This window comes from Leptopilina boulardi, unplaced genomic scaffold (genome assembly GCF_019393585.1).
Source record: "Leptopilina boulardi isolate dan_hultmark-lab unplaced genomic scaffold, ZJU_Lbou_2.1 LbouV2_218, whole genome shotgun sequence".
Classification (NCBI taxonomy): domain Eukaryota; kingdom Metazoa; phylum Arthropoda; class Insecta; order Hymenoptera; family Figitidae; genus Leptopilina; species Leptopilina boulardi.
The window spans coordinates 155,300-173,479 of record NW_026137772.1 but is presented as its reverse complement, the minus strand read 5'-3'; the positions used below and the strand labels follow the sequence as shown (position 1 = coordinate 173,479).

The 18,180-nt window shown below is 27.3% G+C and overlaps 1 protein-coding gene across 1 annotated transcript; it reads left to right on the top strand.

The window, feature by feature from the left end:
* Positions 1-484: 484 nt before the first annotated feature.
* LOC127279568 (uncharacterized) lies at positions 485-9,606 on the top strand. Its single transcript, XM_051301993.1, has 7 exons — positions 485-1,812; positions 3,468-3,647; positions 5,967-6,374; positions 7,226-7,657; positions 8,191-8,290; positions 8,776-8,851; positions 9,548-9,606. Exons 1-6 carry the CDS (start codon positions 1,593-1,595, stop codon positions 8,846-8,848), a joined length of 1,413 nt encoding a protein of 470 aa, XP_051157950.1. The 5' UTR covers positions 485-1,592; the 3' UTR covers positions 8,849-8,851; positions 9,548-9,606.
* The last annotated feature ends 8,574 nt before the right edge of the window (positions 9,607-18,180 follow it).

Genomic DNA, 18,180 nt, shown 5'->3' with positions numbered 1-18,180 from the left:
TTAACATTTCTGAAAATAGTGATATAAACTTTTAAAATTCTGTTTTGAACAAATGTAAACCACTTTATTATAAACGCAACATTTATCAATTGAAATAACTGAATTTATAATGCGGTTGTGATTTTATTGATTCATAACTTATAAAGCAATTACATTTTTTAATAATTATATAACGTCGGGATTAGTAACTTAAGGAATAAAATTTTTGAAAAAATAATATTTCTCAAATATTGAATTTAAATTATTTTTATTTTTAAACTAGAAAACAATTTTAATTATATCACGAAATTTTCAGAGTGAGAATATTAAATAATGGAATTAATAATGCATTTTTGGAAGAAATAGAAAATTTCATATTTGTAAATTGTTTGGACAAAAATTGTAAATTTTGTAACGAATTGAATAATAAACATTTAATAATAACAACGGGACCTAATAGTTCCGAAATTGTAGGTTATGTTTGTGTCCATTACAGATTGATTTAACGGTTTATTTTATTAAAATTATCTAACAATAAAATCAGTTTTTATTACATATTTTAGATGTAGTTAAGTGTTAAATTTATTTGTACTGAAAATTGATAGCCTTTGCTCTTTTTTATTTCAAAAACATACAAACATAACCTACAATTTTGCGGAATCTTGGGTCCTTTTCTTTGCACCGCGTCACAAATATTCAGTAATAAATATTGAACTTTTCTTCAAGTAATAATTTTATATTTTATTTTTATAATTTTTATAATGTATGTTCTAAATGGAATTTTTTTATTATTTGTTGAAATTATAATTGCAACAATATCATGTCCCTATTTATTTTAAATTGGAATTACTTACCTCTGGAACAACTTATCACTCTCACTGCTCTCAGAGTCACTGTCTTGGTCTTCACTATTATTTTCAATCACTACTAGATCATCTTTCTCTAATTCTCTGTTTACAATTCGCCGAAAATGACGCTTGGAATATCCACATTGAAGGGATGCTTTTCTTTTAAATGAATCCATTTTCTCAGGATAAAGTTTCGGAAGTCACAAAATATCACTCGGAAAAATGTCACTAAAGAATATATTACTTCTTTTTGTTATTAAGATTAACTTTGAACTAACAGACATATTAAACAAACCAAAAATTTGGAAAGAATCACGTACGAAAAACACGAACGCATGCATAACCAGAATGCGTTTGTTTTCCAAAAATTTTCGTCTGCTATAGTAGAAGATTCTATAAGATTCTAGAAAAAACGTCACTTCCTCTAATCCCATTCCGATGTTTAAAAAATTGTTCAATTATTCAACTGTATTTTACAAAATAGAAAACATTTTATTTTCATACATTTACATAAATAATCATTGTAAGAAATATATAAAATTGTTTAAGATTTTTAAGAACTTAAAAATATTATTACTACAAGATAATCCAATTAAAGTCGCAAAAATAAATAATAGACACATGGCAACGTCGCTGACACGAGAAAAAAGCCGGCCGGTAAGAGGACTCACGTGTTTTGTTTTCGATCGCGTCATACGTGATCGCAGTTTATACGGGCTTCTTCTATTGTTTTGTGCAGTTGTGTGAAAATTGATAAACTTAATCATGTGCGACTTTGCAATTGTAAATTTTGAAGACGGGATGGCCATCATTAGATCCAGTTGGGCAATTAGAGACGAAAAGGGAAAAATAAGTTCCAGTTATTACTCGATGGGAAAAAATGCAAATTCCGTCGTTCGCCATCTTTTGTCTAGAGAAGATGTAAAAATATCAATTTCGAAGGGAGGCTGGAAAATTCTGCCCGTCGAACATTTATGCGATGCAAGTAAGTATAATTTGAAAAAAAATATCTTACAACTGAAAAATCTTATGATCTTAATTGGTCGGAACATTAGTTTTCACTCGAACATAAATATGTACAGACGGATCATAGAAGAGCATACGTGCCATATAAAATACATTACGCGTATACCTTTCTACGATCTATTGCAGTTTAATTATAGAATTACACATTACCAATACATTTATTATTTATATTATTTAATTTCTTCAAAAATTCATTTTTTTTAAAAAAGTTGATGTATATGTGCAAAATTTAAAACAATAATTTTGTCAGAAAATTTATTTCCTGAGAATGAAAATATCAAAAAATTCAAACTTTTTGTAATCCAAGTAACTATGAAGTCAGTTACATTATGTTATTTCAATTATGTATCAGTAAGAGATTTTTTGTTCAAAATATAGTTGTTTATATATTTGTTCAGAACAAAACTAAAAATTTTAATGAACAATTTATTTAACCAAAAAATGAAAGTGTTATCTTATTTAAAAATTTATTACAAAATAATATTAAATTATTAAATAGAATTTTTAAATAACTTTTTTTAGAAAAGTGTTTTTTTAATCATTTAAAATTTATATTATATATGTAGTTGAATTTTTTAAATAGTTCATTTTGTATAATTAACGAATATAATACTATAATTTGAGGATTTAAATTTTCTGAATTCTTTTGAAAATGTAAAAAATTAATTTTACAATATAAATTGAAAAATTGCAACATAAACATAGACTTTGTTCTTATATTATTCATTCGATTTTATAGAATTCAAGTCTTATGAGAGTAAAAATAATTTAAATTTAAACATTTGTGCAAATTTAATAATGAAAAATCTATTATTCAATAAAACAATTATAAAACTATGGTTTTACAGTTTTGTTTTTTTTGCAAAAACTGAGTGAATAATTTAAGTTTTTAATAAAAGAATGTGTATTTCGCCGACAAAAAATTGAGAATTTAAGTTAAAATTTTGAAATGTGTAGATAAAATATTCTACAGAAATTATGATTGTCATCAGAGCAATGTGTTGCAAAAAGTTCTTAAAATTACTTTAATTTTTAAATATAAAAAAATAACTACCTATTTATAAATTAAAAAACTTGTTAAAAAATAAACAATGAAATAATTGTTTTCTAAAACATATGAAACTTATTATAAATTATTATTATGTTATTAAATAATTGAAATTAAAAACAATTTTTTACAAATCATGAAATTTTTATATATATGTCTTGACATTTATTACGTCCAATTAAGAATTATAAAATTGTAACTTTTTTGCTATGAAAGTATAAACATTTATTTAAAAAATTTTATTTTCTGAATTTTTATGGGTCCCAATTGATAACTTATTACTTGTGAGAGTAAATAGAAAAGGCGTAACTCACGAAAACAGATTGAAAAATGTATATATTTTCACTCTCTGAAATTGAATCAGTAAAATTTATTAATTTTCTAGTGAGTAAACATCTTGTTACTTCAATCAGTGAAATGTCATTAGAAATAAGTAAAAAAATAACCCAATTTTGATTCATTTTTCAATGATCTAAGCAATTAAAAATGACATAATTTCAATAACTACTATTCAAATTTTCAGTTATATTGAAAAAAATATTATTTTATATCATTTTAATTTTTAGGTTCTTATGAGTTAGCGACTCAAAAGATTGATGTGTTAGGAAAATTGTCAGACATAGAAAGTGATGATAATAAAAATCTCGAAAAACTGCGCAAGACGAGACATCTTAGATGCGCAAAAACATTTCAGGATTTTGAAACCGCCGTCGATGCTGCAGTGCAAGAAAAAAGGATGCCTTTCAGTAGGTTTCTTTAGTAATTTAAAGAATTAATTTTTAAATTACATGTTGGACATGGTAAATTTTTGACACAAGTAGCGAAGGTATCTTGCAAATTAACATAAATTTATCGTTTTACAATAAATAATAAATTAACAGCACCAAACTATTTTAATACCACGGATCATAAGTTGTGCCTTATTTTCACATTTTTTCAACTTTCCCCTTTATGAAAAAAAAATTACTGTAATAATTACTAGAATAATTACTGAAAATACAGTAATTTTTTCGCTTTACATTATGAAAAAATTGAATGCACTCACATAATAAATAAAACCTAAAAAAACGATTTCATTGCAATTTAAAATGAGTAATGTACTTAAAAAAATATATTCGCGAAATAATTACTGGAATTCCAGTAATACTTTTTCATAAGGGTCTCACCAAGTTTCAAATTTTAAATAATCTTCATTTTGGTTGATTTTAATTTTAATTTTACAAAATTTCCACTCATAAAATTTTTAAACTAATTCAAATGTAATTGATCAAAATTTAAAAGTATCTGAATTCCAATTCATTAGTAATTGAAATTATAATGTATTGTTTTCGCGAAATTTTTCGAACTCATTTTTTTGACATATCTTTATGTTTTTTGACCTCAGGAATCCAAAAATGACATTTTTAGAAAATGTCATTCCGTATGTGTGTGTGTATATACATTACATTTTCATAAATATCTCAAATTCTATAAGAGCTTTAGGGCTGAATTTTTTTTTAAATTGTAGATCTCACTTGGGGACATAAAATGAGAAAACTTTGGGACAAATTAATACATATTAACTATATTTTTTTTGACTTTTAAAATTTTTGAAAAATCGTTTTTTGCCCATAACTTGAAACACATGTTTTGAAAGTTAAGATGTTTTTACTTAATTTTGTAGAGTTTTTTAAGACGCATTTTTTGAGCTATTGACGAACAATCTGCTATCATTTTATCCAAAGTTATTGACATTTTAAAAATCATAAAAAATCGTTTTTTGCTCATAACTTTAAAAAAATGTTATGACACCTACAGTTTTTTTAGTTTCATTTTGTAGAGATTTTCAAGACGCATCTTTTGACCTATTATTTTAAATTTTATTGATTTAAATCTTTATTGGTAAATTGATTCTAATTTTAATTGATCCAAATAATATTAATGTAAATTTATATAAAACTCCAACTCCAAACTTGATGTACCCAAATTTCAGTTTAATCCATTTCAGTGTGCCTCTAAAATTATACTCCCGAAAAAATTTTCAAAAATTGAAACAGAAATTTTTTGGATTTTACAGAGAAAGTTTTTTTAAAATGTTTAAATGATTTTTCACTTTGTTAAAAATAAAACTGATATTTTTTTACTTTTCTAAAAATTGAACTAAGTGATTATGTGAAACAAAAGACAACTTTTTTATTAAAGCAGTGCTTTTATAATAAGCAACGCTCTATATTGCTCGAGTGTCTCGAATGCCTATGATTATCATTTTTTTAATGCCTTCCACCACAAACAGAAATGTACAAAAAATATATGAAAAAGTAGACATTTATGAAAAATTTTGCTGAAAATTCTAAGGTAATGTCTATAAAATAACAGGTCATAAAATAATTTTTAAAAATAAAAAAATTTTTGAGTTTTTTGATGGCAAGAATGTTTGAAAAGTTTTTATATAAATCATTTCAAGTTCACATTATATATATTTCTTTTTTTTTCTTTAAAATCAGTTCTGACTTTTTTGAGCAAAACCCATTTTTCTATTTTGGTGCAATTTTCCATTTTAAGTTTAGTGCAATAGAATTTTAACTAATTCTGAATTTTATTTATTCAAATTTCAAATCATTTTATCTTCAATTTAATGTTAAATTGATTGTAACCAATTTTTTATATTAATTATATTTTAATTTATTCCTTTTTCAATTAATTCTTAATTTAATTTAACGGAATTGCAATTTATTATAATTTGAATTCCTTCGATTGAAACTGTACGTAATGGATTTTAAATCAATTCACTTAATATTCAATTGCTTTAAATTTCAAAAGATATTTATTATTTTATTTATTAATTTGTTACTTCATATATTTAATTATTTTGTGTAGGAGTGGTAGAAATTTTTCCGGAAATTATTAAACTTTTATCACCTTTTTTGGAAAAATAGTATCCTAATCCCTGTAATGTATAAGCTAGGAAGAATTAAAATTACCATATTCGACGTGTAAAAAATTTTTCAAACTTGTGAAAAGATGTCTATATTTTATTGTCTGCTTTGTTTGGTCACTGATATATTTTACTAAATTTCATATTACAGAAAATATAAAAAATATCTTCCAGTCGCGGATTAAGAAGGAGAACGATAGACAGATGAAGAAATCAAATCTTGAAAATGAAGATTCTCAACGGATTGAAAATGAAGTACCAAAAGGTATAGATAACTCTAATATTGGAGGCACAAAGGCAACAGACTTACTAGAAGAAGACACAATTGAAGCAGAGGCAATGCAGAAGAGTTTAATTTCGGGAAATCCTATAAAAGCAAACTCAAGCGGAGAAAATACAATAGAAACAGTCGAAAATGGCGAAAATGCAATAGAAGCAGGTACAAGTGGAGAAAATGCCATGGATGCAGGCACAAGTGGAAAAAATATAACAGACGCAGAAACAACTGAAGAAACTGCAATGGAAGCAGACGCAAATGAGGAAAATACAATGGAAGCAGGTACATGTGTAGGAAATGAAAACGGTATAATGTAATTAAAGTCAAGTATAAGTTTTATGGCACTACATGCAGAAAATTTTATTTACAATTTTTATTCTTTATAACAATGGGTTTCGACCTAAGTGCCAACAACTCGTACTAGGGGACCCCGGATCAGGCTCGTCTTCATTACATTACATTTCATTCTTTATAGCAATGATTTTTTAAAATCGACAAAAACGTACTCTTTATATCTACTTAAAGAAATTTTAATTAATTCAATATTACCGACTAGTTCATTAAATAAAATACAATATATAGTACTTTAAACAAAATTTTAAATTAGAAAAAACGAAATTTTTTTCTGATAAAATAAGAAAAAGTGAGTCCCTATATTTTTATTTTTTTCCTTAATTTAATTCATTAAATAAAAAATTTTAACCACTATCCACAGTTTTCCACCCATGTGTAAAAATTAAATATAATTTTTCTAAATACAGAAAATTAAATATAATTTAAATATAATTTATATATAATTTAAATATATAATATATATACTGAATTTGCAATATAAAATATATTTAATTTTTCTGCATGGGCATAATAAAAAAAATAATAATTCATTTTATGAAAATTTACTATAGATCATATTTTTTATTATTTGAAAAAAATTCAACTTGTTTTTAAAATAATTATTTTATTATACAAATATTAAATAATTTTTAGCAAAATTATATGAATTGCAAGAAAACAAATTGTTTGTTTTAAATACATTGTCAATTATAAACTACGTACTCTTTTTGAAATTTACTGTTAATCTATAAATATTTTATTTTAATTTTGAATTTTTTAAAAATCTATGAAAAATTTAGTTTTAGATCCGATGGTACAGGAGAGCCAGGAATTTGTGAATAATAATAATGGGACAGACAGAAAATTGCTTATGCAAATTTCCAGAAAAATCACATCAATGGGAGTTGTTTTAAAAATCATGAGCGAAAATCAATCGAATCCTATAGAATCCACTAATATACTACTTGACGATCCTGAAATGAAAATATTTCCCGCCAAAAGTGTCGAGGAACTAAATGAAATTAATAGAAAATTAAAAAAATCAAGTCGCCTGAGAATTAAAGTAAAAAATGCGCTATTATCGATTGGAAAAGGAACATCAATAAATACAACTGTATACGATTTGATGAACAAACTTTTAACATTGCAATGTGGACAACTTTACACGTTTAAGGGAAGGAGTAACAAGAAGCCATCCTTCGAAATTTTAAAATTAACTTCGATAATATGTGGTAAGTATTATTGTAATTCAATCTTGTCGACATTCATAGAGTTTCAATGAATTTTTTTTAATGGAAAAAGGTTTTTTGCAATAGGCTTAATCCATTATATACCATAATTGGTTGCAATAATTTTTGAAATTAATACAATATATTTTTAGCAGTCAATTTATTAATTATTAATTTTATAATTTTTTTACTTTTTTATTATCAATTTATTTATCTATATGTATAAAATTGGCAATTAAATTCTGAAGTTTCAGTGCAAAAAACAATTTATTTGATCTGAAAAAATTACACTTATGAAATACTTAATAGTAAAATTTAGTTTAAGAATAGTAAATTTTACTATTTCTGAAATAAAAATCCAAATATTAACTTCGTAAAAAACTCGATTTATTAATTAAAACTCGCATTTTTTAGAAAACGTCCCAAGTTACAACCTGAATATAACTTGCTAGAAATAACTGAAATATTCGGACGTCCACAAATTATTAATCAGAAATGTATTTTTATGCTCTTCTTACGTTTTTTGTTTTCATTAGATGTAGTCGTGCAAATGATCCCGAAGGCAGATAGGTCCGATGTAAAGAAGGCTATTATATTATGGTTGAACCAATGTAAAAATAAGGAGAAACGTTTACAGTAAGTAAATTTTATAGAGAAATTTTATGTGATTTATATGATTTTCTGCTGACTTGTTTGACATTTTCAGTTTCCCTTTATAATGAATGCAATCATGATTTTATTAAGAATTATTATTTTCAAATATTAAGAATCAGATAAAAGAGAACATTTTAATATTTAACATTTCAATAAAAACTATTTAAAATAACTTAAAAAATTGTATCAAATTCATACGTAACATAAAAAAATTAATAAGTTAAAAAATTGACAACAAATAAGAATACTAGTTAAACTTGAATAGAATATTTTTTAAAATCCAACTTAAGAACTCTCTCTTGAAGAATTCAGAGATATTGAGAAAAATTCATAAAAGTTTTACTAAATAATACAAAAAATTAAATGGAAGAAGGCAAGAATTAAAAATCATAAAAACTATCGTCATTTTCAAATACATCTTTTAATAAAATTTTTACAGTAAATATTAATTTGTTTTTATATTATAGAACTGCCTTACAAAGACGCCAAGTGAATGAGAGAGATGTAATGGAATCTTCAAGCGAAGATGAGGATGAATAAAAGGTAAATTTTTTGTAATTAAATACCCCAGAATTTGAATTCTAAAGTTTAGTTGCAAAGAAAAGAGGTTTTTTAGAAGTAGAAGCATATAAATTACAGTTGCAATTTCGAAAATTAAGGGTAGTGTTAAATAGTTTCAAATATATTTTTTGGAAGAGATATCATTCTTTTGATCATTTAATAATTCGCATTTTTTTAAATAATCAGTTGCCACATTTAATCTTCCGATTTTTAGTCAAATTTTGACATTCCGAATTAATTTTAACATTATAATAGACAGCAGATCTTGTAAATTAGTACAAATTGTAATATTTTATTTTTTCTTAATAAAAACAGGAAAATTTTTTAAATGGGTGTCAGTCGACTATTAAAATTTTACGGACGTGATTAACTTATTTTTTAGGATATAAAATTTATAAATATTTAAATAAAATTATATAAAAAGTTTTATATTTTATTGTTAACAGTTGTTATATTATGTTAACATTCAAGGTTTTTAAGGCCTGTATTTATATTGCTAATTTATTATTATATAAATATGAGAAATTTTTTATACGAATTATTAAATTTTTCTAGATATACGACATAACGAATTTCAAGAATAAAATATAATGTATTGCCCTAAAAGTACCTCTATAATTGTTTATATTTTCTTACCGTAAAAAACGAGTTTAATAAAAAATATGTTAAATGTTTCAGGTTTTTAAAGAAGACGAAGGATTCAAATTTTAAAAAAGACTGCTTAATTTTTAATAAAAATAATGTAACATTTATAATAATAACTTAATAAATCATGTAATAAAAAATTAATCCATTGTTTGTCTTTCTGGCCCCAGTTTAAATATATAAGGTTATTTATATGTTAATAATTCTATAATTTTAAATACTGAAAAAATTTTAGTGTTTATTATTAATTTATTTATTTATTTATTTGTATACAATTCACAATTAAAATTTATAATTTATTTATCCTAAAATTTTATAGACAAACTTGGAGGAAATTATCCGCGCAATTTTTCCAACAATTATTCTTGGAAATTTTCAGAAATTTTACTTTTAAAATTTGCTGCAAATTTGCATTGCAAACTTGCCAATGGGGGGACATTTTTATACATATTTAAAGTTTGCTGCAAACTTGCCGCGCAAACTTCCGAACTTTGCACTGCAAACTTGCCGCAAACTTGCCGAAAAATGTCGTGCTATCTGGGATTCTCTATCTCTTTACGTTTTTAAGATTTTAATGAAAAAAGCAATTATATTTACATTCTCATCACATGAGAAGGTATTATAATTGGTCGAAAATTGACTTTTACTATTTCCATGAAATCTTTACGTTTTGAGGTGCCCTGAGTCGAAAAAACATGGTCCGGCGAAAGTGTCTGTCTGTGTGTCTGTATGTATGTATGTATATGGGGGATCTCGGGTGAAGTGATCAAAGTAAAAAAAAATTTTGTCTCAATTTCGCTCAAACTGGAGTAATTTGTACTTCTATTGGGTGGTAATTTATCGTAAAAAAATTTTTCAATTTGGACCAATATTTACTCGGGGGGTGGGGGTTGAAGTTTATGGGTAGCGTTTTCTTTAATAATTTTTTTTTCTTGAGTATCAAAAAAAAAAAAAATTTTATCAACATCAGTTTCGATAGCTTTTTTAATGCTCTTTCGATTGAGAACATGCATTTTTGAAAAAAAAATTTTTGAACCAAAAAAAATTAATTTCAAAATTTTTTTTGACTTTTTCGGGGTAAAAGGTACGATTTTTTTTTTTTTTTTTTTTTAAAGGAAAGCTGCGATTTTTTCCTGTAGGAACATGTAGTTGAAAAAATGGGACAAGAAAGATTAAACCTTGAAAATTAACATTTTTTATTCACTTTAGCGCTGCGCTGCGATCTACCACGTGACACATTAGTAGTATGGTATTTGGAGAGAAACATTAATGCTCTCTGCATTTTACAGGGTTGAAACTGTTATTGAGTAAATACCTGTATTTCATCAACGTTTAAATTTGGATAATAATAAATGAATAATAATTATATAAAGTGGAATCTTGGAAATTATAAAATCGGTTCAAAAATAAATGTAGCATACTAATAAGAGTTTACTTTATTATAGTAATCAGTCTTATCAAATAAATACTCATTTATATCAATTCATCATTCATTTGGTTATTCATTTATCCATTTATTCGAATATTTGACTGCAGTGAGTCTTTATTTGACTAAGGAATAATATAAAATGAATATTTTTTTCATTAAAGTTTTCTTCACAATTCATTACTTACATTATTATTGATGATCATTTCAACTTTTAATATTAAAAAAAAGTCGTTTAAAAAACTGAATGAGAAAAATAATTTTGAATTTCGCGGTCAAGTGAAAGGTTTATTTCATATTTCATACACGAGATGGCGCTAACTAGACTATTGAAATTTCACTCGAAAGCGATATTGAACTGCTACAGTATATAAGAAGCATCAGTAGTCTGTAGAATTGCATTATAAAATATTATTTTACAACAGTATCTCCGCAGGTTTGTACTATTTTATTTCATCGGATATTTTTTAATATTTCCTTTCAGCTTTGTTTGTCTTGTCCTTTTTTGGAAACTATGGAGCCACAAAAAGAAAAAGACAAAATTATTTGGAATAATGTATGTTCCAATCCTTTCAAGATAAAAGGCCACAATATACGAAATGTTCGTCGTATTTCTAAGAATTTGCATATGAAATTTCCTACATTATTGTCAGAATCTATGCTCTGCGATTCATGTAGGAAAAAACTTAGCAAACTACAAGAAATGCCAGACATTTCAGGTAATAAAAATTATATTTGTGGTGACCTTCCTTCAGATCATCATAATGATAATGATAATAATGATGAAAATGATAATGTTAATGATAATGATGATAATGATGAAAATGATGATGATAAAGATCCGAACTATATCGATCACACTGAAAAGATCATGGAATGCAATGATAAATATCATTGCATTAATTGAAAAATTTTTTTACGATAAATTACCACCCAATAGAAGTACAAATTACTCCAGTTTGAGCGAAATTGAGACAAAATTTTTTTTTACTTTGATCACTTCACCCGAGATCCCCCATGTACGTATGTAGACACAAAATGTTGTTGACACAATAACTTTTGTAAATTGACTTTTACTATTTCCATGAAATCTTTACGTTTTGAGGTGCCCTGAGTCGAAAAAACATGGTCCGGCGAAAGTGTCTCTGTCTGTGTGTCTGTATGTATGTATGTATGTATGTATGTATGTATGTACGTATGTAGACACAAAATGTTGTTGACACAATAACTTTTGTAAATCGAAACAAATCGTTTTGCAATTTTGCATACACAAAGTTAGTATCAAAATACAGGTTAAGTTCGTTAGCCAACCATTTTCATCAAAAAATGCAAAAACTGCGGGATTTTCAAAATTTTGAAATTTAATTTTTTAAAAAAAAATTTTTTTTTCACTACACAGCATTACAGTCCAGGAAAAAGAAAACATTTTTTTTAAATAAAATTTTTTGGTCAAATTAAAATTGTAAAAGTTACATTGGTTTAATTGTCGAAAAACACCTAAAAAACGCCAAAAAAGACATTTTTTATGAAAAATTAAATTTTATTAACTCTTTCATGGCCAGTGGGACACATACGTCCCACCTACTTCAAAAAATCATAACTTTCTTAAAACTTAATCGATTAACTCCACTAAGATCTCATTTTGAAGGGGAGGGATAGAGTAACAAATGTAAATACATGTATTTTTTTAAAAAACTACCCTCTTTGAAATACACCCCTTCAAAAAACCCGAAAAATGAGAAAAATGAAAAAACAGGTATAAATTTCAGAAGAAATTTTTTTTTCAGGCTTTCATAGTAACATATGTTTAAAAATATTGCAACCTTTGTAAAAAAAAATTAATATTAAAAATTCAACCCGAGGGTGCAGAAAAATAACTAAAACTACCCCTAAAAACCAAAACCTTTAAAAATTAATAAATTCGCTTGAAAATTGTTACTTGGGGGTTTTCGGGGTCGCTGATTACGAATCCGATGTCCGTTTTCAAAAATTCAAAATGGCGGATCCAAAATGGCGACCGATAATTATAAAAATTTATTAGATTCGCGTGAAACTTATCACTGGGGGGTTTTCGGGGTCGCTGATTACGCATCCGATGTCCGTCTTTAAGAATTCAAAATGGCGGATCCAATATGGCGACCGAGAAATATAAAAATTCACTAGATTCATGTGAAACTTGTCACTTGGGGGGTTTTCGGGGTCGCTGATTACGCATCCGATGTCCGTCTTTAAGAATTCAAAATGGCGGATCCAATATGGCGACCGAGAAATATAAAAATTCACTAGATTCATGTGAAACTTGTCACTTGGGGGGTTTTCGGGGTCGCTGATTACGAATCCGATATCAGATTTAGAAAATTGAAAATAGCGGATCCAATATGGCGGACGAAATGACTAACTTTCATTAGATTCATCTGAAACTTATTACTCAGGGGTTTTCGGGGTCGATAATTACGAATATGATGTCAGTTTTTAAAATTGCAAAATAATGCTGGTGTCATTATTGCCTATTAATTTTGTAGCTTTTAGTGCCTGTTGTTAGGAGTCTAGTATGAACATGAAAATTACAGACACAGGCTCAATCGGTGAGGTAGTGGGAGAACGCTACACAGAGAAAACGAAACGACGCGCTGATTGCCTTATAACAGCAGTTCCACATGGGAGCTTCTTTGCTACCGTCGTACCCCCCCCCCTTTCATTTACCCAATGCACTCCCCTCTACGCCATCGTGGAGGGGAGTGCATTGAGTATGTACTCAATGCATTACTCAATATGATAATAATCAGTGAAAATTATTTTTTTGATTGTTGAAAACTGAATTCAGTATCTTATAACTTATGAATTAGGGGTGGATTTCAAGGGTAGGGGGTGAGTTTATTATTATTATCCATATCTGTGAAACATTGAAATACTTTTTTACAATTCAGAAGCACTTAGAATCCATATAATTTTTTTCATTTATTCACAAAAACATTTATGATTAAGGGGTGGTTATTTGACTTAAGGGTTGTTTTTCAGGGGTTGTTTATATTCAGTATTAATACTTAGTTATCATAGAAAATTTTTTTTTTCATATTTTCGAAAATCAGTGAAAATTATTTTTTTGATTGTTCCAAACTGAGAATAGTTATGAATTAGGGGTGGGCTTCAAGGGTAGAGGGTGAGTTTATTATTATTATTATCTATGTCTGTGTAACTTTCAAACAATTGTTTATAATTTAGAAGCAATTAGAATCTATAGATTTTTTTTAATCATTTACAAAACCTTTCACCGTCAAGGGATGATTATTTGACTTTGAGGGAGTTTTCAAGGGGTTATTGATCCTTTTCAATTTTTAAGCAACAAGGCAATGTTTATAAATAAATAAAAAGTAGATAAGATCTGAAAAATATTTAATTCATCAATTTGGTTAAATATCAGTTTTTTGGGGTAGTAATGTACCGTGGGGGTGGTTTTAAGGGGTAAGACATGTTAAAAAAAAATTTTTTCTCATACTGAATACTTTAGTAATTAAATCTAATATACATTATAAGTCTAAAGTAACGACAAAAAACTCGGCCATTAAAGGGTTAATGGGTTGAAAAAAATCAGTCCATAAAATAGACACATTCTCATCATAATTGACTCAGAAAATATGATACAAGTGAAAAAAATATCAATTTAGAAAAAAAACCACTCTATATACATATTATTTATATTTTTTTACACAAAAATCAGAATTTCTGACTCAATTATCTTGTAATGTATTCATTTTGGCATAATGATCCCACAGACTTTTTTCTTCAAAATTTTATCAGCTACAACTTTGCCATTAAACATTAATCTCTATCTCTTTACGTTTTTAAGATTTTAATGAAAAAAGCAATTATTTTTACATTCTCATCACATGAGAAGGTATTATAATTGGTCGAAAATTGACTTTTACTATTTCCATGAAATCTTTACGTTTTGAGGTGCCCTGAGTCGAAAAAACATGGTCCGGGGAAAGTGTCTGTCTGTGTGTCTGTATGTATGTATGTATGTATGTATGTATGTACGTATGTAGACACAAAATGTTGTTGACACAATAACTTTTGTAAATCGAAACAAATCGTTTTGCAATTTTGCATACACAAAGTTAGTATCAAAATACAGGTTAAGTTCGTTAGCCAGCCATTTTCATCAAAAAATGCAAAAACTGCGGGATTTTCAAAATTTTGAAATTTAATTTTTTAAAAAAAAAATTTTTTTCACTACACAGCATTACAGTCCAGGAAAAAGAATACATTTTTTTTAAATAAAAGTTTTTGATTAAATTAAAATTGTAAAAGTTACAGTGGTTTAATTGTCGAAAAACACCTAAAAAACGCTAAAAAAGACATTTTTTATGAAAAATTAAATTTTATTAATGGGTTGAAAAAAATCAGTCCATAAAATAGACACATTCTCATCATAATAGACTCAGAAAATATGATACAAGTGAAAAAAATATCAATTTAGAAAAAAAACCACTCTATATACATATTATTTATATTTTTTTACACAAAAATCAGAATTTCTGACTCAATTATCTTGTAATGTATTCATTTTGGCATAATGATCCCACAGACTTTTTTCTTCAAAATTTTATCAGCTACAACTTTGTCATTAAACATTATTCTCTATCTCTTTACGTTTTTAAGATTTTAATGAAAAAAGCAATTATTTTTACATTCTCATCACATGAGAAGGTATTATAATTGGTCGAAAATTGACTTTTACTATTTCCATGAAATCTTTACGTTTTGAGGTGCCCTGAGTCGAAAAAACATGGTCCGGCGAAAGTGTCTGTCTGTGTCTGTATGTATGTATGTATGTATGTATGTATGTATGTATGTATGTATGTATATATGTATATATGTATGTATGTATGTATTTATGTAGACATAAAGTGTTGTTGCCAAAATAACTTTTATAAATCGAAACAAATAGATTTGCAATTTTGCACACACATCAGTCACAAAGTCGCAAACAAATACACTTGTATGTACCTGTACATGTTTATGTACTTTGTTCCCATTCTTTTGACAGGTTCGTTTTCTGCTCTTGTACAAGATCACGCGAATGTGCAAGTACTTGAACTTGAACAAAAAAATGTACATGATATTGTACAAGATTTTTCAACTGGGAATAGTATATATAACCCTTACTTTTATGTATAACATGCTTGAAGTAAATAAAATAAATTGTTTAATTAAAAAAACTATTTGAAAAAAATAGTGGAGATGAGATACTAACCCCTTAAATCTATTCGTCTGCTCAAATGTTTCATATATTTAAATAATAAAAAATCCAAATACTCAAAAACATTTCTAATTCCGCACACAAAAAAAAGTCAGGTCCCAGAAAACACAACCCCATATTCCTATGTTTTTGGGGTCGCTGAAACCGAATATGACCATGAAAAATTTTTTTGCCGACCCATTTTCCCGCAACCACCCCCTTGCACCTACTCACGGGGGTTGGAGTTTCAAATTGGTTTTTTAGTTTAAGCGACCTAAAAAACATAGGATTAGACATCGTACTCGACTTTTCGTGAAAAATGAAATTCCAACCCCCTCCCAGGGGTTGTAGTTGGTTAAGGGGGTAAAGAATTTGTTTTTGGTGGTGTTTTTTGATTTCAGCGACTAAAGAACAAGAATAGATACCGTACTCGACTTTTTGTAAGAATTGAAATTCCAATCCCGTCTCAGGGGGTTGTAGGGGGTTAAGGGAGGAAAGGACTTCTTTTTGGTGGCGTTTTTCGGTTTCAGCGCCCCAAAAAACGTAAGATTAGACACCGAACTTGACTTTGTGAAATTTAAAATTTTAACCCCCTCCCAGAGGGTTGTACGGCGTTAAGGGAAGGAAGAATTTGTTTTCAGAGTTGTTTTTCGGATTAAGTGACCCAAAAAACATTGGAATGGACACCCTACTCGATTTTTTTTTTAATTTGAAACTCCAACCCCCGTGAGTGGGTGCAAGGGGGTGGTTGCGGGAAAATGGGTCGGCAAAAACTTTTTCATGGTCATATTCGGTTTCAGCGACCCCAAAAACATAGGAATATAGAGTTGTGTTTTTTGGGACCTGACTTTTTTTTGTGTGCCTGTGTAATTTGATAGTCGCTGGCTGAGATGGACAGAGGGCCTGTCTCTTCTGTTAATCCATCGCACTCAGTGCTTGTCGCCTGCCTTTTTTTATAATTAATGCCATCTATAAAAAGAAATTAAAAAAAATTTCTTCTGGCTATATAAATAAAAAAATCTAATTTTTATTAATGCATGCATATGTTATTAATTTAGGTTTATTTTATTCTAATATACAATAATTACTGTAATACTCATTTTATGATATATAATAGCACTGTAGCATACCTCAAAATTTAGATAATCACAAACACGATTTGTTTTGATGACCACGAAATAGAATTGAAACAACTAAATGACATTCAGTACACTACTATTTTCTAAATTTATATTTTCTTATTTAATTATAATATTTCCATTTGATTATTGATGATTTTTTTTATTATTATTTTACATATCTATTTAACTTATTATTATTGTTATTATTATCACTATTATATTTTTCACACGAATAAAGGGAATTAATTCTTAGTGTCTCTATCACTTTTATATTTCCTTGATAACTGTAATTTAACAATAGTTTTTATCATTAATTTATTTAAATTATTAGTAAGAAAATGTAATAAAGTTTTCTGTCCTGAGCGAAGGCGAAGATTCCGAGTTGGGGGAAAACTACGTCAGGCTGGCCCGCGTGACTGCGTCAGCCAATCGGAGCGTCGCTCGCTCCCACCACGCGCTTCCCCACTCTGCCGCGCTGCAGAGCTCAGAGACCGAGCAGTCTTAGTCACTTGCTTTTAGAGAGCCACCGAGCGTAGACGTACAGATCCCGTTCTTTGATTCTTCTTATTTTATTCAAATAAAAATTGTCATTTTTACCTCCTTAATCTTTCTTAAAATATCCTCTACTTTTTTTTCTATTCCCATTATGAACTTCTTTCAGTTAACGATTCGTTTCTTTTTTTTCTGTTCTTTTTTTCTGATCTTTTCTCTTTCCGCAATTTACGGAAACTATCTAAGGTTCCAAAATTGCTTCTCCAGCTTCTCCCTCTTTCTTCTATTTTCCTTATCTCTTTTAAATCCCGGGATTTTCAGAAACTTCTTGAGGTTCGAAAATCCCAAATTCTTTCTTTTTTGAATCATCCTATCTTTGGAAACT

What these genes read in the sequence shown, in the direction of transcription:
- LOC127279568 (XM_051301993.1), top strand. Translation starts at nt 1,593, where the DNA reads ATGTGCGACTTTGCAATTGTAAATTTTGAAGACGGGATGGCCATCATT. An exon ending in CGAACATTTATGCGATGCAA is followed by an intron (nt 1,813 to 3,467) that starts GTAAGTATAATT and finishes TTTAATTTTTAG; the next exon opens with GTTCTTATGAGTTAGCGACT. An exon ending in AATAAGGAGAAACGTTTACA is followed by an intron (nt 8,291 to 8,775) that starts GTAAGTAAATTT and finishes TTTATATTATAG; the next exon opens with AACTGCCTTACAAAGACGCC.